The sequence below is a fragment of the Hyla sarda genome, chromosome 8, assembly GCF_029499605.1.
Source record: "Hyla sarda isolate aHylSar1 chromosome 8, aHylSar1.hap1, whole genome shotgun sequence".
NCBI classification, from domain to species: domain Eukaryota; kingdom Metazoa; phylum Chordata; class Amphibia; order Anura; family Hylidae; genus Hyla; species Hyla sarda.
In genome coordinates, this window is record NC_079196.1 from 207583640 (window position 1) to 207605555 (window position 21916).

A 21916-nucleotide genomic window follows, 5' to 3' on the forward strand; every position below is an offset into this window, starting at 1 on the left:
GATGCCTCCAGCTGTTGCAAAACTACAACTCCCAGCATGCCCGGACAGCCTTCGGCTGTCCGGCCATGCTGGGAGTTGTAGTTTTGCAACAGCTGGAGGCACCCTGGTTGGAAACCACTGCCCTATTCTGTGCCCAGCCTGCCTTCGGCTGTCCGGGTATGCTAAGTGTTGTAGTTTTGCAACAGCTGGAGGCACCCTGGTTGGAAACCACTGCCCTATTCAGTGCCCAGCCTGCCTTCAGCAGTCCGGGTATGCTGGGAGTTGTAGTGCAACAGCTGGAGGCGCTCTGGTTGGAAACCACTGCCCTATTCAGTGCCCAGCCTGTCTTCGGCTGTCCGGGCATGCTGGGAGTTGTAGTGCAACAGCTGGAGGCACCCTGGTTGGAAACCACTGCCCTATTCTGTGCCCAGCCTGCCTTGGGCAGTCCGGGCATGCTGGGAGTTGTAGTGTAACAGCTGGAGGCACCTGGTTCGAAACCACTGCCCTTTTCTGTGCCCAGCCTGCCTTCGGCTGTCCGGGTATGCTGGGAGTTGTAGTGACACAGCTGGAGGTTCTCTGGTTGGAAACCACTGCCCTTTTCTGTGCCCAGCCTGCCTTCGGCTGTCCGGGTATGCTGGGAGTTGTAGTGTAACAGCTGGGGGCACCTGGTTCGAAACCACTGCCCTATTCTGTGCCCAGCCGCCTGCCTTCAGCAGTCCGGGTATGCTGGGAGTTGTAGTGACACAGCTGGAGGTTCTCTGGTTGGAAACCACTGCCCTATTCAGTGCCCAGCCGCCTGCCTTCGGCTGTCCGGGAATGCTGGGAGTTGTAGTGACACAGCTGGAGGTTCTCTGGTTGGAAACCACTGCCCTATTCAGTGCCCAGCCGCCTGCCTTCGGCTGTCCGGGAATGCTGGGAGTTGTAGTGACACAGCTGGAGGCACCCTGTTTGGAAACCACTGCCCTATTCAGTGCCCAGCCTGCCCCCTCCTTTTCTGCCCCCCTCCTCCTCCCGTCGCTCCTCCTTTTTCTCCCAGCCTCCCCATCTCAGTATCCTGCAGTCTATCGGATGGAGGTGCCGCTCGGTTCTCATTCTCACCCGCCGGGACGCCCGTAAATCGTCTGCCCAGGCCTCTCTCTGCCGCGCTGTCACCCTGTACCCGGCCTGCAGGGGGCGTCCGATCCATCGCCCGGGGATCTGCTGCACCTTGCAAGCCATTGTGGACGCCGCAGCCTGGATTACTGCTCTGCTGCAAACAGGATGGCCCCCCAGGACAGGTGAGGGCCCCTGTCAGGAGGTGAAGGGGGGCATCTGCTGAGGAGCTACAGGGTCTTCTTCCCCCCAAGCATGGAGCATGATGGAGAGCACTGGCTGAGGACATGATCTGAGCCACCACTGTTTCTCCTCCCAGCTACTGATGAAGATGGAGGGGGACCCTCATGTGACTGATTGGGGTATCATGAGGGGGCAAGCTCTGGATCTGATCACCCCCCAGCAGGTAGTGGGGGGCTTGTTGCTCCTGAATGCGGAGGAGAAGGCTTGCATTGCACTGCAGCCCAGGCTAGAGATCCTGGATGAGCAGGGTGATATCATGGCTCCCCACCCTCTCCTGTCCCAGCACGATGAGCCCTTACCTGGGGCAGGAGAGGGGCAACGCTGCCCGACTCGATGTGCCACCACCAAGCCCTGGACCGGGGAGGAGGACGGTAGGCTGACCCTTTGCACTTTGAACCTAGCACCCCAGGAGTATGCCCACATTTATAAACCCCCCATGGACGATCAGCTGCCACCGCTTATCATCGCGCCACCTGAAAATGCCCACCTGCCCCTGTGCCCGGCCCCCTTCAGCCAAGAAGCTGAGCAGTATCTTGAAGTTGACATTCCCCAAAGGGATTCCCCGCCACCCGATTACCTCCTAGACGTCCGCTCATTGTTTGCTCCTGACCAAGACCCCTGCAGCGACTTTCTGGTATCGGCCTTAGAGTCCCACCAGGCCCCTGAGCCCATGAATAGTTTATCAACAGATCTGGATCAGATGCCGCAGTTTACAAGCGACCCGGGTGGCGAGGAACCGGGCAACAATGACCAAATGACCCCCATGGAGTCCTGTCTACCTCTGAAAACTGACCGGCCCTCTTCTGACGGACCCTTTTTAGAACCAGACGTAGAACTTTTGCCCCTCTATAATCCTTCCCTGCCCCAAATAGAACCCAGTTCAGATCAATTGCCCCAGTCCAAAACATTGGTGGATGTGCAGGATAGGGAGACTAAAAAATTGCCCAAACCCGAATCAGTTGCTGCCATTGACCTGCTGCCCCAGTCAGAGGCCCTCCAGATGTCCCAGTTTGCCCCCTGCATGGTCCCTGACTGTATTCTGCTACCCCAGTCTGAATCGGATCGGGAACCTGACCCTAAAAATTTGCCTCTTACAGAGTCATTTGTAGACACCAAAATAAATTCATGTTTGGGTCCCGACCCTGAACCATTGCTCCAGGCTGAATCAAATTTAGATGCAGACCCTGACCCTAAACTGTTGCCCCAGATTAAACCAAATTTGGACCCTGACCTTGAACATTTGCCCCAGACTGAACCAAATTTGCTCTCTGCTGCTGCACTATTGTTCCAAACGGAATCCAGTTTGGACCCTGTTCCTGAACAATTGCCCCAGACTGAATTAAATTTGGACACTGACCTTAAACAGTTACCCCAAACTGTTTTGGACCCTGAACAATTGCCCCATATACAATCAAATTTGGACCATGACCCTGAACATTTGTCTTTTTCTAGGTCCATTGTGGACAATAAAGAGCTGTCCCATCATTATTTGGATCCTGACAATGGTCAATTGTCACAGTCTGACTCCCAAGTTGACCATGACCCTGAAGAGCTGCCACTGACAGAGCCCTTTGTGGTCACTAAAGATTTGTTCAAGTTCATATCCCATTTAGTCCCTGTCACTGAGATGGCGGCACAATTTGAACCCTATTTTCACTGTAAGACTGACCATCTACCCCAGTTCACAACTGAGTCTTGCTCGAGTCCTGTCCATGACCTCCCATGTCCACCTGAGACCTCATCTGGTCCTTGTGTAGACATGGGAAAGAATAAATTGTTGCCTTCACCTGAAATCTCCATGACCTCTGACCTGTTACCCCATCCCGAAACCTGTTTAGAACCCAACGCTGGCCCATCGCCACTTTGTGACCAACATTCCAATCTTGAGAACTTGCCTCATTCCCAAGCCTCTCAAGGCTGTGATGATGATCCATTAGAATATTTTTGCCCCAAGATATCCCATCCTGAATCTCATCTGGATGCCACTGAACTTTTCGAAACTGAGCTGGACCCTCCCATTGACCATTCACATCACTGTTTAGACTCAGACACTGACATTTTTAATCTTTCCGAATCTTTCATGGCCCATGACACCGAACTGTCTATAGAGCCTTTGACCTCCTTGGCTTCCACCACTGACCAATTTACCCAGCCCATAATGTTTTTAGACCCCAGCCCTCTTGACATAAACTCTAGCAATGTGCATCTAGAAGAGTTACCCCATCCTGAGTCTGATAAGGTTCCCAGTAGCGATACACTGCCCTTCTCCAAGTTATCTGTTGACCAGATTCCTAACTCTGGATCTATTCTGGGTCCTGATGTGGACCAAATGCCTTGGTTTGAACTCTCTATGTGTGCCGATACTACCCACTTGCCTTTCTCTATGCACAGTTTGAATGGGGGCGAGTCATCAATGGCCTATGAGGCAGATGAATTGTCCCTCTGTGACCCCTTCCTGGCTCCAGACCATTTTGAATTGTCTATATCTAAATCTACAACTGAGCCATTGACCTCAGGGGATACTAATTTGGAGCCACCTGCATGTGAATCATCTGTTGACATGGGCCATAAATCTATGCCTGGCCCTTTTACGAGTCCTAGTTTGGAAAATTTACAACAATCTGAAGGCTTTTTGACTCCTGTCACAGAACATATGGTCCAGTCTGAATCCCTCTTGCACCATGACACTGACCGACTGACTGAATCCTGCTTGAACAATAACCGAATACCTGGGTTTGAAAATCTTTTGGATTCTGACTCTGTACCCTTACCTGCACCCTCTGGGACTCTTGACAATGAACAAGGACCTGTGCTGGAATTGGATAGTAGCCCCGAGTCTGAGGCTTGTTTGACCATGGATGACGACATGACGTTCTTTTTGTCTGAAACTTTTTTGGCTCACGACATGGACCAGATTCCTGGAGTTGATCACATGACTCCAGACACTGACCAGTTGCCTGATGGTGACCAGACTGAACCTTGTAGCCCCATTGATTGTGACCCATTGTCCCAGTCTGACACCTGTCTGATCCAAGACAATGACCAGATGTCCTTGTCTAATAGTGACCAGTTGCCATTGTCTAAATTTCCTGTGAGTCCCCAAAATGACCAGTTACTCCAGTTTGAATCCTGTTCTGACCGCAATATTAACCAGTTGCCCAAAACTGAATTTTGTACGCCCCCTGAAAATAAGAGTGACCACCTAGATCAACCTGAACCCCATTTAGGCACCAAAGATGACCTATTGACTCAGTTGAAACCTGGTTTAGGGCCTACTATTGACCAGTTGCCCCAAATAGAATCTAGTTTGTGCCAAGAAAATGAACACTTAACCCAGTTAGAATCCAGTCTGAGCCTGGATGATGATTATTTATCTAATGTCTGTTTGGACTCTGATAGTGATCAGTTGTCCAGTTTTGAGCCCCCATTGTGTCCCAGTAGTGGCCAGTTGTCCCTGACCGAATCTCATTTGGTCCGCAATAGTGATCTTTTACCCCAACTAAAAACCCATTTAAGCCTTGAGAGCAAAGAACTGTCCCAGTGTGAATCCCATTCTGAATCCCTAAGTGCAGTCCCCCCTACTGGCCACATGACCCAGTTAGAGACTTTCTTCCATCATGACTTCAACCAGTTTTCTCTGTCTGAATGCCAACAAGCCCCCGACATGTCTCAACCAAACGGTTCTGAGCAAACTAGTACCCCTGACCAGAGCCATCTAGTTGCTTCTCCTTCATGCCCCAACACTGATGTTTTGCCCCTGGACCATAACCTGAACCTCTTATGTAGTATTGAGTCCCCCTTGACAGAATCCCCTCCTACCTCAGATACTGACCATTTTCCTGTACCTGAATCATTTGTGAATCCAACTTTAAATACGTTAACCTTGTCTGACCCTACCATTGTTCCCACCACTGACTGCTTTGAGTTGTTAGAATCTTCCATGCCACCTACCAATGCCCACTTACTACCACTTGAACCTTCAGTTGAACATAGCGCCATACATTTGGCCTTATTTGACCAGCCAGCATTTTCTCTATCCTCTGAGTCGCCCACAACACCCCATATTCCTCCGTCAGAAACCTCTGGGACTCTTACCACCAATATACCCCTGTGTGATACCTCCATAACACCCAACGCACCATCTGGCACGCATTTGTCCAATAGAACTTCAGAGGAATTCCAATTTCCTTGGGACTGGACGTTGCACTCAGTGGACATGTCAGACGAGAGTCTTTGTGGTGAGCCTCTGCAAAGCTCTGCTCAGCCACATGATGAACCCGACGACTGCTTTACTATATTTTGTTTAGATACCCCTCCAGACTCTAGCTACACGACCCCCGAGGCTGACCTCACCCTATCGGATGACCTACTCTCCCTTTGTGATGTTTTTGCACATTTAGAAACTGATCATATAAAACACTCACAAAATGACCAGTCACACATTTCCACCAATGGTCAGACAGACTACCGTGTCGAAGGCGACCAATTTCTCGAATCCATTCTCCAAGACCTTGAATCAAAATCGACCTCCAAACCTCATTCCTTTGAAAATGCCAGCTCGTCCCTTGACTATGGTTTTCTTGAGTCTGAAAGTGACCAGTTGGACTTTTATTGCTTGGATTTATTGTTTGAGCCCTCCAGGATGCCCCAAGGGCTGGCCAGTGAACCAGATCTACAACCCAACCTGTGGAAATCTACTGAAGGTGTAATGGACAGTTCAGCTGATCCTTTAGGGATGTGCAAAAATAGGTCACCTCCTATGGAAACATCCTGTACTACCAACAACTCGGACGACTCCTTGTCTCATTCAGACTCTTCCCTTATCTCAAGCCGGTTTGGCCAGTCCAGGTCACAGCTATTCATTGACCTGGACTCCTCACAAACACCTGGTGAAAGCACACAGGTGCCTGTCATTGTGGTAACAGATCCCTTGGAGTTGCTGAGCACCTCGGATGACCAACCGGATAATATTTTGGCCAAATCTCCAAATGATCTACCATTGGACATGTCTGCGGCAACAGAGCCTCAACTGGATGCCCATCTACCTGTTGTGGAGATGCCACCATGTGAGAAGAAAGATCTAGCTGAAGTGAAGCCCGACCAATTGTCCTTGGATTGTCCAGAGTCTACTGAATTGTCCTTAGGTGATGGTCCTGCTCTGTCACCTCAACCCCAGTCGGACTCCACCCTTGGGACTACTTTGCCCGTATTCATGCCCGTTGGAGAGCTTCAGTTAACACGTACAGGTTCACCCTTTGAAGGTCTCAAGCTGAGATCTCGTGACTCCCAGGATTCGGCTTGTGCCCTCCTGCCATTCGGGGAGGGCGATCCACTTTTGGCATTTACTCTGGACAGCGACTCTCCTTGTGCCGGGGACGAGCTGGCCCGTCTCCGAGCGGTATTCGATGCCCTGGACAGGGATAAAGATGGCTTTGTGAAAATGGAGGATTTTGTGCAGTTTGCTACAGTCTATGGAGCCGAGCAGGTAAAACCACAGTGCTGTGTTGTATACGTAATGTGCAACTATGGATATTTTTTATACTGTACAGAGGCGCCTACAGTCTATACGGTGATATATTACTCCTTGTGGCGCCATATTGTGCAATGGTAATAATCGCATAATATGGCATCTATATGAATTAGAGATGAGAGAACTTACAGTAAATTCGATTCGTCACAAACTTCTCGGCTCGGCGGTTGCTGACTTTTCCTGCATAAATTAGTTCAGCTTTCCGGTGCTCCGGTGGGCTGGAAAAGGTGGATACAGTCCTAGGAAAGAGTCTCCTAGGACTGTATCCACCTTTACCAGCCCACGGGAGCACCTGAAACCTGAACTCATTTATGCAGGAAAAGTCATCAACTGCCGAGCCGAGAAGTTCGTGACGAATCGAATTTACTGTAAATTCGCTCATCTCTAATATGAATCTTCGGAGATAAAAAAAAAAAAAACTGATCAGGTCAGTCTCTATACTGTGGGCCTCCAGATGTTGCAAAACTACAACTCCCAGCATGCCCGGACAGCCAACGGCTGTCCGGGCATGCTGGGAGTTGTAGTTTTGCAACATCTGGGGGTCTACAGTTTGAAGACCACTCCATCGGCAGTTGCCCATAGCAACCAATCACACGGCTTCTTTCATTTTTCAGAGGCCTCTTTAAAAGTGAAAGCAGGCGTTGGATTGGTTGCTATGGGCAACTGCACCGTACACAGGTTTTGATAAATCTCCCCAATAGTGTTTTTAGTGACGTTACCAGTGGCCACATTTTGCTCAGAAAGCCCACAAAGGGCACAAAAAAAAATAAAATAAAAATTTTTTTTTTTTTTTAAATACCGCCAAATATTTTGTTTTATTTAAATTCTTTTTTTCTTTTTTTTTTTGCGCAGAAACTCTTCCTGTCGTCCCCCAACCCCCCCCCGGCGTTGTTTACAGTGTCCATGTGTGTTTGGTCTTTATCAGTTTGTACCATAGAGAACAATGGGCCGAGGAACTGTGCGGTGTTGACTCACTGCTTTACTCTTGTTTGCATAGAATGGCGACATTTACTCGTTCTGTTCTCTTTGGCTTTCGTTGTGTGTGTGTTTTTTATTTGCTTTTTTTATTTATAATTTTTTTGCCCATAATACTGAGTCGTCTTTCCGCACGTCGCCATTTTTCAAATCTTGTTTTTTTTTTGTTTTTTTTTTGCTGTGCGGCCTGTAGCGCCTTATGAAGCTACGCAGATATACGGTGGAATGGCTTGTATACATTCAACGGTATATGGACTACACTTACGACCTGGATGCTGCGAGTTGCGCCACTCGCCGCGCGCTACAGTCTATTGAACTTCTTGCCTTCCTATGTTGTGCACCATATTGCGGCATTATTTATATATGTATGTAATATACATAAGTCTGAATACTATATCGCTACCTCTGACCTAATGTTTAACTCTACATAGACCTGCAGCCCCGGCGACGAACCTGTTCTGCTAGTGTAGGACCATCCTCCCCCCCCAGCTGCGGAGTGGCAATACGATGTTTGGCGGCGACGCATAGGCCACGGCTCACTTATGGCTGGACTCTCCAATGTATACTGCTATATAGGGCTTTGTTCACATCTCTGTTCGGGCCTCTATTGCAGAATCTTTTTTTTTAAATTGGACAAAACCAATAAACAGAAGAAAAAAAAACGCAGTATGCCCTATGTTTTTTTTTTTTTTTTTTATTGTAAAAAGATCGTAAAAAGTCGGAAATCAGAATGACCCCATTAAAGTCACTGGTGTCCTCCAATGCAGATGTGAACCTAACCTAATATTTCCCAACCAGAGTGCCTCCAGCTGTTGCAAAACTACAACTCCCAACATGCCCGGACAGCCTTCGGCTGTCCGGGCATGTTGGGAGTTGTAGTTTTGCAACAGCAGGAGGCACTCTGGTTGGGAAACACAGACTTAGCCTAATGGAAAATCTACAGCAAAATATGCACATGTGAACGTACCCTCATGGGGTTATCCAGGAATCGAAAAACAGCAAATTTCTTCTAAAAACAGCGCCACACTTGTTCACAGGTTGTGTGTGGTATTACAGTTTGCCTCCATTCACTTCAATGGAGCTGAACTGCAATACCACACACTACCTGAGGACAGACGTGGTGCTGTTTTTCCTAATTCTGGAAATCCAGCCAGCAAAAGTCTATGTAGCCCAGGGCCTAAACCCTGATAGGCCTTCACGATAGGGCACTCCGACAACCTCATGTCTATTGGGCAACCCTACTGTCATTGGGGTAACCATGATTGGACGGGGACGGATTTTTTTCTCATGATAAGCAGTGTCAGGGATTCAAGATGGCTGCTTATACCCTTCCGTCATGGGTTCATGCAGAGTTTGTGTTTACCTTTCAATGTATACGTTTCATACTCCTGAAAATGGTAAAACGTCTACGTTAAACGGATGCGAAAAACGATTCTGCTGTATCCCATATAGCAGAGCGAGTTTCCCATTGACTTACAACAGGGCTTGACAAATTCAAGGGCGCCTAGCACCTAGGTTTGAGCACCTGACCGTAATGGCGGACATTGGAGATCACTCCACTGTCCGGCATTGAACTATTCAAATGCAGCATTTAATGGTTAAATCATCAAATAGTTGTGGTGCGCAAAACTGACGGTCTGATTGGTACATCACGGGGTGCCGATCGGTTCTCAGGCCAGACCGAGGCCTAGTACTAGGCCTCGGTGCAGGGGGAGATTTATCAAAACCTGTACAAAGGAAAAGATGCCCAGTTGCCCATAGCAACCAATCAGATCGCTTCTTTCATTTTACAGAGGCCTTGTTAAAAATGAAAGAAGCGATCTGATTGGTTGCTATGGGCAACTGGGCAACTTTTCCTCTGGACAGGTTTTGATTAGAGATGAGCGAACTTACAGTAAATTCGATTCGTCACGAACTTCTCGGCTCGGCGGTTGCTGACTTTTCCTGCATAAATTAGTTCAGCTTTCCGATGCTCCGGTGGGCTGGAAAAGGTGGATACAGTCCTAGGAAAGAGTCTCCTAGGACTGTATCCACCTTTTCCAGACCACCGGAGCACCGGAAAGCTGAACTAATTTATGCAGGAAAAGTCATCAACTGCCGAGCCGAGAAGTTTGTGACGAATGGAATTTACTGTAAGTTCGCTCATCTCTAGTTTTGATAACTCTCCCCCACATGTGAGTCGGAAGGCTGGCTGTAGCAGTAGGGCACCGATCTTGTGGACCAACGTAATTCTTATGCGTTACATTGATCTATGAAAGCAATTAAAAAGTGTAAAAAAAAAAAATGTGGGTCACATAACATCATAGAAAAAATTAAAGATAAAATCAAACTTATCAAAAAGTTAATGCTATGCCAAATTGGTATCGGTAAAAACTGCAGCTCATGGCACCAGAACTGAAAGATCTTTTTTTCTTTTCTTTTTTTCTTTGTGATGGGTCAAAAAAATAAAAAAAAATTATATTTTATCCAAAAAAGGTATTCGGGTGCATGCACACCACGTTTTTGCTATACATTTCCCGTATACGGTTTCAAGTTAAAACCCGTCCGGAACCGTATAGCAAACCGCATGCATTGACTTAACATTGTAAACCGTATGTCAAACGCATCATCCGGTTTAGTCCGTTTTGTGTCTTATACGGTTTTGTCCGTTTTTTTTAACTGTACCCAAAACCGTAGTCTACCACGCTTTTTTGTCCGGGTGAAAACTGTATTAAACCGTATACGTTTTTTTTTTTTTTTAAACATGGGAGTCAATGGGAATCGTACAGAACCGTATGTGCATATGATTGTATCTGGTTTTCACCATACGGTTTTTGACTTTGCATGTTTTTTTTTTTTGGGGGGGGGGGGAATTTCAATCAAACAAGTGAAACTTTATTCGAAATGGAGTGAAAAGTTAAAAACATATACTTTTTTTTTTTTTTTTTAAATGGATGCCACCGGACATCATTTTTCAAACCGTATACGGATTAAGATTCAAGACAGTTTAGTCAGGTTTTGAGGAATCCGTTTTTCATCAGAAACCTGATACGGGAACTGTATTGCAAAAGTGTGGTATGCATGCACCCTTAAAGGGGTAGTCCGGCACTAAGACATCTTATCCAAAGGATAAGGGGATAAGATGCCTGATCGTGGGGGTCCCGCTGCTGGGGAACCCCGCAGCACCCCGGTATAATCAGTCCCCGGAGCATGTTCGCTCCGGGTCGGATTACTGGCGATCACGGGGGCCGGAGCATTGTGACATCCCGGCCCCGCCCCTGTGTGATGTCACGCTCCGCCCCCTCAATGCAAGCCTATGGGAGGGGCCGTGACTTCGTAGGCTTGCATTGAGGGGTGGAGCGTGACGTCACACGGGGGCGGGGCCATGATGTCACAATGCTTCGGCCCCCGTGATCGCCAGTAATCAGACCCGGAGCGAATATGCTCCTGGGACTGATTATAACGGGGTGCTGCGTGCAAGATCACGGGGGGCCCAGCGGCGGGCCCCCCGCGATCAGGCATCTTATCCCCTTATCCTTTGGATAGGGGATAAGATGTCTTAGTGCCGGAGTACCCCTTTAAGTAGTGTACAGTTATTTTATAAATATATATATATATGTGTATATGAAAATTATACATATATACACATTTTAATTTTTTCTCTGAATTTGAATTTTTTTTTTCTCTGGAAATTTTATATTGTGTCTCAACGCTGACGTCTTCAAAGAAAACTTCTAGTCTTAAGGCGATAAAGCGCGAGAAGAAAAAAATAAGCTAATTTTAGCTCCGGTTATTTCTGCAAGTGGGAAGAAGAAGGTGATTTCCTGCATTGCAACGATTGTTTGTTTGTTGCGGCTTCTGGTGAATTGTAGATCATGACACTCTGCCGGGCTGTGATTGGCTTCCTTCCTGGGTATTGTAGTTCCACACCAGTGAGAGAGTCACGGCTATGCCGCCAGAACTGTTTCTTTACGGTAGGGCAGCTGTGTGAGATTCTGTCAGAGCTGAAGTAGTTGTTGCAATGTGCCGCCGGTCAGGAAACAGGGATCTGTGACGTAATGTGACAATATTCACCCTACCAAACGTCCGAGAGGGTTAATAGAGAGGGAAATGGGCTTTTCTTTTTTATTTGTGACCTGGGGGGGGGGGGGGGGTGACCAGATTTTGTTTGGTCAACTATGGCAAGACCTCGAATCATTAACACAAAGGTGGGCATGCACTTTAACTGTGCAACAAGAAGGGACGGCCATTGGGGTGGACCGTAGCTAAAGAGGGCACTGGGGGAAGTGGATCCGGCTATATGGGCCCAGAGCAGTGTTTCCTAATCCGGGTGCCTCCAGCTGCTGCAAAACTACAACTCCCAGCATGCCCGGACAGCCTTTGGCTGTCCGGGCATGCTGGGAGTTGCAGTTTTGCAACAGCTGGAGGCACGCTGGTTGGAAAACACTAGCCTAGAGTGACAGAGAGCATAAGGTAATCTGTTCTTCTCCATCTGTCACAAAACTACATCTCCCAGCATGCCCTGACAGCTGAATCTCCTGCTGTTGCAAAACTACAACTCCCAGCATGCCCTGACAGCCGAATCTCCAGCTGTCACCATACTATAACTCCCAACCTGCCCTGACAGCCGTCTAGCTGTCGCCATACTACAACTCCCAGCATGCCCTAACAGCTGAATCTCCAGCTGTCGCCATACTACCACTCCCAGTGTGCCCTGACAGCCGAATCTCTAGCTGTCGTCATACTACAACTCCCAGCATGCCCTGACAGCCGAATCTCTAGCTGTCGCCATACTACAACTCCCAGCATGCCGACAGCCGAATCTCTAGCTGTCCTCAGACTATAACTCCCAGCATGCCCTGACAGCCGAATCTCCTGCTGTTGCAAAACTACAACTCCAAGCTTGCCCTAACAGCTGAATCTCCAGCTGTCGCCATACTACAACTCCCAGCATGCCCTGACAGCCGAATCTCTAGCTGTCGCCATACTACAACTCCCAGCATGCCGACAGCCGAATCTCTAGCTGTCGCCATACTACTACTCCCAGCGTGCCCTGACAGCCGAATTTCTAGCTGTCATCATACTACAACTCCCAGCGTGCCCTGACAGTCGAATCTCTAGCTGTCGCCATACTACAACTCCCAGCATGCCCTAACAGACGAATCTCTAGCTGTCGCCATACTACAACTCCCAGCATGCCGACAGCCGAATCTCTAGCTGTCCTCATACTACAACTCCCAGCATGCCCTGACAGCCGAATCTCCTGCTGTTGCAAAACTACAACTCCAAGCATGCCCTAACAGCTGAATCTCCAGCTGTCGCCATACTACTACTCCCAGCGTGCCCTGACAGCCGAATCTCTAGCTGTCGCCATACTACAACTCCCAGCGTGCCCTGACAGGCGAATCTCCAGCTGTCGCCATACTATTACTCCCAGCGTGCCCTGACAGCCGAATCTCTAGCTGTCGCCATACTACAACTCTCAGCGTGCCCTGACAGACTAATCTCTAGCTGTCCTCATACTACAACTCCCAGCATGCCCTGACAGCCGAATCTCTAGCTGTCGTCATACTACAACTCCCAGCGTGTCCTGACAGACTAATCTCTAGCTGTCGCCATACTACAACTCCCAGCGTGCCCTGACAGCTGAATCTCCCGCTGTTGCAAAACTACAACTCCAAGCTTGCCCTAACAGCTGAATCTCCAGCTGTCGCCATACTACAACTCCCAGCATGCCCTGACAGACGAATCTCTAGCTGTCGCCATACTACAACTCCCAGCATGCCGACAGCCGAATCTCTAGCTGTCGCCATACTACAACTCCCAGCATGCCCTGACAGTCGAATCTCTAGCTGTCGCCATACTACAACTCCCAGCATGCCATGAAAGACGAATCTCTAGCTGTCGTCATACTACAACTCCCAGCGTGCCCTGACAGCCGAATCTCTAGCTGTCGTCATACTACAACTCCCAGCATGCCCTGACAGTCGAATCTCTAGCTGTCGCCATACTACAACTCCCAGCATGCCCTGACAGACTAATCTCTAGCTGTCGCCATACTACAACTCCCGGCATGCCCTGACAGACGAATCTCTAGCTGTCGCCATACTACAACTCCCAGCATGCCCTGACAGCCGAATCTCCCGCTGTGGTGATACTACAACTCCCAGCATGCCCTGACAGCCGAATCTCTAGCTGTCGTCATACTACAACTCCCAGCATGCCCTGACAGTCGAATCTCTAGCTGTCGCCATACTACAACTCCCAGCATGCCCTGACAGCCGAATCTCTAGCTGTCGTCATACTACAACCCCCAGCATGCCCTGACAGATGAATCTCCCGCTGTGGTGATACTACAACCCCCAGCATGCCCTGACAGCGGCTGGAGCGCTAGAATGATTATAAAACCTTCTGTCTGGCGTCAGACAATGGGACATGTTGCTTTTTTATCACTTTCTTGTCCAGACAGGTGAATTTCGTAGCAATGTATCAGACACAATGCTGACTCATCCTAATATAAACCTTGTGTTCTCGCCGTCACCCTCCATGCGCCGGGCCCCGGTGACGTCACGGCTTCTCAGTGCTGAGCTTTAGCCCGTGTCGTTGGCTTTTTGTCCCCATTGAATGCGTATTTTTTTGTTTCCTTTGTGCCTCCTAACAATGGCGTCCTATAGTTCAGCGTTACCTGCTGAGACTAGGTTAGTGGTTTTGTGTCTTATGTATAGAGTGTTTGGTTTGTTTTGCCTTTTATATTGTTTTTAGGTTTTGAGCTTTTTTGTTTTCATTCATGCCATGTTTTTTTAACATGTGAAAAGAATGGAGCGCCCATCATCCAGCCGGAGAGGAGCAGGCCCTGACATGGGTGTTGGTGAAGATGCAGTTACAGCAGCGCAGAGTATTTCAGGAGAAGATTACACCCACATGTGATTACATTACAGTCCTATCCTGACCATTCCTCTCCTAAAATACTCTGTGCCGCTTTGGTACCTTGATTCTTCCGTCATCAGGCCCTGACCTCCATTTTGGTCTTCATTGTACAACGCTTATTTTTTATAGCATACACATTATTTTTTATACATTTTTTTTTATTGCAATCCTGAAATACTTTGTGCTGCTTGGAACCCTCGGCCTATAAACCTGTGAGCTAGTGGGGAGACAGTTAGGCTAGGTTCACACTACGGAATCCGCCTGCAATTCCGCTTTGAAATTGCAGGCGGAAATTCCGCTTGCTAAAATATATAGTGTAGTGAATGGGTTTCCGTTCACATATTCACACTTCGGAATTTGTGAACGGAAAATCCGCTTGGAAATTTCCACCTGAAGAATGGGGTTGCTCATTCTTCAGGCGGAAATCCACGCGGAACACATTGCAGTCTAATGGAGACTCCAGTGTCCGCGCGGTCCTAGCGCCGTCTGATTCAGTCAGCGCTGGCCGCACTCGGAATCTCCGGGCGGAAATTTTCTGCCCGGAGATTCCGTAGTCAGAACCTAACCTTACCCTCTCCATTGATGCCTACGTTAGTGATAAAGGGCGGCAGAGAATTGAGACTGATTGTGGATTTAATGGAGTCTTCCCAGCAGCACAGAGGATTTCAGGAGATGACTATGTTTTTTTTAATTAATTTTTTTAGAGGCAGGGGTGATATTGTTAAAGGGGTACCTTTGGTGGAATTTTTTTTTTTTTTTACTTCTATTTAAAAATCCTTTCAGTACTTATCAAGTACTTTAATCCTTCCAGTACTTATCAGCTGCTGTATAAAACAGGAAGTTCTTTTCTTTTTTTAATTTCTTTTCTGTCTGACCACAGTGCCCTCATGCACACTCAACTTGGCAGAACATGCATGTTTGAAAGTATTGGGTAATTAAAATCCAACATCCCCGATCTTTCTTTCCTCCGGCCATCTATCATTATCTAGAGTTGGGAGGCCCCCATATACATTAAAGAGGGCATTTTGAAGGGGTATTCCAGTGAAAAACATTTTTTTACATATCAACTGGCTCCAGAAAGTTAAAAAGATTTGTAAATTACTTCTATAAAAAAAAAAAATCTTAATCCTACCAGTACTTATCAGCTGCTGAAGTTGAGTTGTTCTTTTCTGTCTGACCACAGTGCTCTCTGCTGACACCTCTGTCCATGTCAGGAACTGTCCAGAGCAGGAGCAAATCCCCATAGCAAACCACTCCTGCTTCGGACAGTTCCTGACACAGACACAGATGTCAGCACAGAGCACTGTGGTCGGACAGAAAAGAACAACTCAACTTCAGCAGCTGATAAGTACTGGAAAAATTAAGATATTTTTTTTTTAATAGAAGTCATTTCCAAATCTGTTTAACTTTCTGGAGCCAATTGATATGAAAAAAAAAAAATAGTTTTTCACAGGAGTACCCCTTTAATTCCTGCCTATAAACACCCACAAAACATCCCATTTAAGTCCATATTTGCATAATCCCTTGAGGTTCATTTCACGGGACAATCCCGCTTGGGAGGAAGCAGCCTCAATTTAATGGTTATGATTTTATCCGCATTGCTGGCCCCGGGGCCCTGCATACCGAACACAAATGCCACTAAGAATTGACATGCTTGTGTGTAACCTATATCCAATATCCTGGGGCAGCCATGATGCCTAGTAAGTTGCTACTCGCGCCACTTTTTTTTTTTTTTTTTTGACACCTATGGAAATTTTTGCTCGGGGTCATCACCCCTATCTGACATTAATGGCCAACTTTAGACTGGAAAGGGCCCTATAAACCTTCTATGAAAGCTCCAGCTATAGTTAAGCCTATGCACATACATGCTCAACCAAGCTGAGCATGCATATGTATGTGGGGATCGGCTGTCTGAAGTGCATGGTCAGCATTACACTGGAACGGGCCCTCTTAACCACTGGGCTCATTAGCCCCAAAAAGCTCCAAGTATAGTTATGCACTTGCATGCTCAGCCAAACTGAGCATGCACGTGTGTTACCTCTGGGCCCATAAACAGCTGCTATAAAAGTTCTGGCTATAGTTATGACCATACACGTACGTGCTCAGCCAAGATGAGTATGCATGTGTATGTTGTTGCTAGTTGCACATATGCCTCCCTATAGTCATGTAGGTACAACAACAGTATGGCAGCCATATTGGTAGCCACCCTGCTTTTCCAGAAACGGATATTACTAGGAAATTTATTCCCCCCATTGTTGTACGCAGCAGTGTAATTTTGCATATGGCAATAGAAGAGGTAAATTGCGTGAATTGGCGTGAAAAGATCTCCATTGCATCGCTGTCATGGGACGCTGGTTAAATCTTTACCATTTCCCCCTGGGCATCGGTATTGTATGTGTAATGCCCAGAGGAATTGTGGGAGGTAATGAGAGCCCAGTGGGAGAGGATTTGGTTTCCACACTATTGTCATGGCGCACATGTAGGAGTCGTGTAATGCTGCGCTGTGGAGGGAGGAGGAGGAGTAATACGGGCTGGTGACTAGTGGAGGATAACAAGAGGTAGGGGGAGGGTACCACCAGGTTACCCACCGGGTGTTACCGGGGACTCACTGCAAAGCCGTCACATCTGTCACTCACTGGGGGGCCTTGTCTTTTTATTTTAACCCATCAGGGGGTCATTTTAATTGCTTCTGTTTTCCAGTGACATGACAGCTCCAACTTTTGGGGCAGAAATATCGACTCGCTCCAACTGCTCCTAGGCAAAAAAAATTGTGGACCTCCAGCTGTTGAAAAACTACAACTCCCAGCACATGCTGGGAGTTGTAGTTTTGTAACAGCTGTAGGTCCACAGTTTGGAGAACGCTGCCCTATACACACAGTAACATAGTTCATAAGGTTGAAAAAAGCAGAGTCCGTCAACTTCAACCTATATCCCTAATGAGTCCCTACTGAGTTGATCCAGAGTAAGGCAAAAAAACCCTCATACTAGAGGTAAAAATTCCTTCCCGACTCCAATATGGCATCAGAATAAATCCCTGGATCAATGTTCTGTCCCTATAAATCTAATATACATAACCTGTAATGTTATTATTCTCCAAAAAATGCATCCAGACCCCTTTATATTCTTTTACAGAGTTCCCCATGACCACCTCCTCCGGGAGAGAATTCCACAGTCTCCCTGCTCTTACAGTAAAGAACCCCGTCTGTGCTGGTGTAGAAACCTTCTTTCCTCTAGACGTAGAGGATGCCCCCTTGTTATAGATACAGTCCAGGGTATAAATGGATCATGGAGAGATCTCTGTACTGTCCCCTGATATATTTATACATAGTTATTAGGTCTCCCCTAAGCCTTCTTTTTTCTATACTAAATAACCCTAATTCTGATAACCTTTCTGGGTACTGTAGTCCTCCCATTCCCCGTATTACTCTGGTTGCCCGTCTTTGAACCCTCTCCAGCTCCGCTATATCTTTCTTGTACACTGGTGCCCAGTACTGTACACAGTATTCTATGTGTGGTCTGACCAGTACTGTACACAGTATTCTATGTGTGGTCTGACCAGTACTGTACACAGTATTCTATGTGTGGTCTGACCAGTACTGTACACAGTATTCTATGTGTGGTCTGACCAGTACTGTACACAGTATTCTAAGTGTGGTCTGACCAGTACTGTACACAGTATTCCAAGTGTGGTCTGACCAGTACTGTACACAGTATTCCATGTGTGGTCTGACCAGTACTGTACACAGTATTCCATGTGTGGTCTGACCAGTACTGTACACAGTATTCCATGTGTGGTCTGAACAGTACTGTACACAGTATTCTATGTGTGGTCTGACCAGTACTGTACACAGTATTCTATGTGTGGTCTGACCAGTACTGTACACAGTATTCTATGTGTGGTCTGACCAGTACTGTACACAGTATTCTATGTGTGGTCTGAACAGTACTGTACACAGTATTCCATGTGTGGTCTGAACAGTACTATACACAGTATTGTATGTGTGGTCTGACCAGTACTATACACAGTATTCTATGTGTGGTCTGACCTGTACTGTACACAGTATTCTATGTGTGGTCTGACCAGTACTGTACACAGTATTCTATGTGTGGTCTGACCAGTACTGTACACAGTATTCTATGTGTGGTCTGACCAGTACAGTACACAGTATTCTATGTGTGGTCTGACCAGTACTGTACACAGTATTCCATGTGTGGTCTGAACAGTACTGTACACAGTATTCTATGTGTGGTCTGAACAGTACTGTACACAGTATTCCATGTGTGGTCTGAATAGTACTATACACAGTATTCTATGTGTGGTCTGACCAGTACTATACACAGTATTCTATGTGTGGTCTGACCTGTACTGTACACAGTATTCCATGTGTGGTCTGACCAGTACTGTACACAGTATTCTATGTGTGGTCTGACCAGTACTGTACACAGTATTCTATGTGTGGTCTGACCAGTACAGTACACAGTATTCTATGTGTGGTCTGACCAGTACTGTACACAGTATTCCATGTGTGGTCTGAACAGTACTGTACACAGTATTCTATGTGTGGTCTGAACAGTACTGTACACAGTATTCCATGTGTGGTCTGAACAGTACTATACACAGTATTCTATGTGTGGTCTGACCAGTACTATACACAGTATTCTATGTGTGGTCTGACCTGTACTGTACACAGTATTCCATGTGTGGTCTGACCAGTACTGTACACAGTATTCTATGTGTGGTCTGACCAGTACTGTACACAGTATTCTATGTGTGGTCTGACCAGTACAGTACACAGTATTCTATGTGTGGTCTGACCAGTACTGTACACAGTATTCCATGTGTGGTCTGACCAGTACTGTACACAGTATTCTATGTGTGGTCTGCCCAGTACTGTACACAGTATTCTATGTGTGGTCTGCCCAGTACTGTACACAGTATTCTATGTGTGGTCTGACCAGTACAGTACACAGTATTCTATGTGTGGTCTGACCAGTACTGTACACAGTATTCCATGTGTGGTCTGACCAGTACTGTACACATGATTCCATGTGTGGTCTGACCAGAACTGTACACAGTATTCTATGTGTGGTCTGACCAGTACTGTACACAGTATTCTATGTGTGGTCTGACCAGTACTGTACACAGTATTCTATGTGTGGTCTGACCAGTACTGTACACAGTATTCTATGTGTGGTCTGACCAGTACTGTACACAGTATTCTATGTGTGGTCTGACCAGTACTGTACACAGTATTCCATGTGTGGTCTGACCAGTACTGTACACAGTATTCTATGTGTGGTCTGACCAGTACTGTACACAGTATTCTATGTGTGGTCTGACCAGTACTGTACACAGTATTCTATGTGTGGTCTGACCAGTACTGTACACAGTATTCCATGTGTGGTCTGACCAGTACTGTACACAGTATTCTATGTGTGGTCTGACTAGTGATTTGTACAGCGGTAGAATTATTTATTTGTTGTGGGTATCTGTGCCCCTATTGATGCCCCCCATGAGTTTATTTGCCTTGGCAGCAGCTGCTGGACACTGGTCACTACAGCTAAATTTACTGTCAAAGGGGTATTCCGGGCTTAGACATCTTATCCCAGGGGTCCTGATGCTGGGACCCCCGCAATCTCTGTGCAGCCCCTGGCAATCTGTGCCAGGCACTGCTCCCGATACGTGATGCCACGCCACGCTCCCTCCATTTATGTCCCTCCCATAGACACGAATGGAGGAGGCGTGACATGACATCACGAGGGGGCGTGGCAGTGACATCATCGATCGTTTGTGCGGCCATGTCGGATTTCAACATGCCTGATCCTTTTGTTGTTAGGTAGATCAGAGGTGTCTGGCAGCGTCTTTTCATCCCTGTTCAGAACATATGGATGCTCGGACAAGCATTCCTATGTATGTGGGGATCGGCTATCTGTAATTCATGGCCAGCGTACCACTGCTTAAAAGCTCCAGCTATAGTTACACCCATGTTTATGCATGCTCTGCCAAGCTGAGCATGCATGTGCATGTAGGGATCGGCTATCTTTACACTAGAGTGGATTCTCTAAGGGGGAGATTTATCAAAACCTATGTAGAGGAAAAGTTGACCAGTTGCCCATAGCAACCAATCAGCTAACTGCTTTCATTTTTGAAATGGCCTCTGAAAAATGAAAGAAGCGATCTGATTGGTTGCTATGGGCAACTCGGCAACTTTTCCTCTGCACAGGTCTTGATAAATCTCCCCCTAAACCTCTAGACCAGTGGTCTCCAACCTGCGGATCTCCAGATGTTGCAAAACTACAACTCCCAGCATGCCCGGACAGCCAACGGCTGTCCGGGCATGCTGGGAGTTGTAGTTTTGCAACATCTGGAGGTCCGCAGGTTGAAGACCACTGCTCTAGACCCATTAGAAGCTGCTATGAAGGCTCCAGCTATAGTTAGGCCCATGCACATACATGCTCGGCTTAACTGAGCATGCATGTGTATGAAAGATTGGGAGAGAGAGCTGCTTATTCGGGCTTATGTGTATGGTCAGCACTGATTGGCTGGCGCCGGATTGTCTAGGGGTGTTGGGGGGGGGGGGTGTCGTTAGGCCTTTGTGATATTCTGGAGGACTTGTTAGTTCGCCGCACGCTAGATGAAGATTTTCGACGCTTTAAAGTGTTGAGATTATACGAGCAGAATGAATGATGACTCGGAGAGCTGGTATTTTAATCTTTCGGCAATTACGGAAAAGTGGATGTGAAGATCATTAATAAGCAGCGGCAGGATCAGCGGCATTACCATAAGACTTGGAGCCATGACTAACACAGGGTTAGAAATGGGGGGTGGGGGTGGGGGTTGGGTAGGTGCACCAAAGGCTTGTTGTAACCATCTAAACTTACATTAGACCCGTCCATGCCCTTGTAATGGTGTCACTGTCTTCTATAGCAGCGTTTCCAAACCAGGGTGCCTCCAGCTGTTGCAGAACTACACATTCCTACTTCTGGATCCAGGTAGGACATCCAAAGCAGCAGGATTGTGTTTCTCATCCATGCTCATCTGGAATTGGTTCTTACCTAGGGCTTAGGATCCAGCCCAGTGTTTCCCAACCATGATGCCTCCAGCCTTCGGCTGTCCGGGCATGCTGGGAGTTGTAGCTTTGCAACAGCTGGAGGCACCCTGATTGGGAAACACTGTTCTATAGCGAACCT

The 21916-nt window shown here is 47.3% G+C and overlaps 1 protein-coding gene across 3 annotated transcripts in view; it reads left to right on the forward strand.

Annotated features, from left to right (window-relative positions):
* Positions 1 to 1025: 1025 nt before the first annotated feature.
* The window catches only part of RAB11FIP3 (RAB11 family interacting protein 3), a 91221-nt gene continuing 70330 nt past the window's right edge, over positions 1026 to 21916 (forward strand). For all 3 annotated transcript variants that reach the window (XM_056536452.1, XM_056536454.1, XM_056536453.1), the window contains exon 1: positions 1026 to 6799. In XM_056536452.1, coding sequence (XP_056392427.1) covers positions 1397 to 6799 — 5403 coding nt within the window. In that variant the 5' untranslated portion in view covers positions 1026 to 1396. The remainder of the gene's footprint in view (positions 6800 to 21916) is intronic.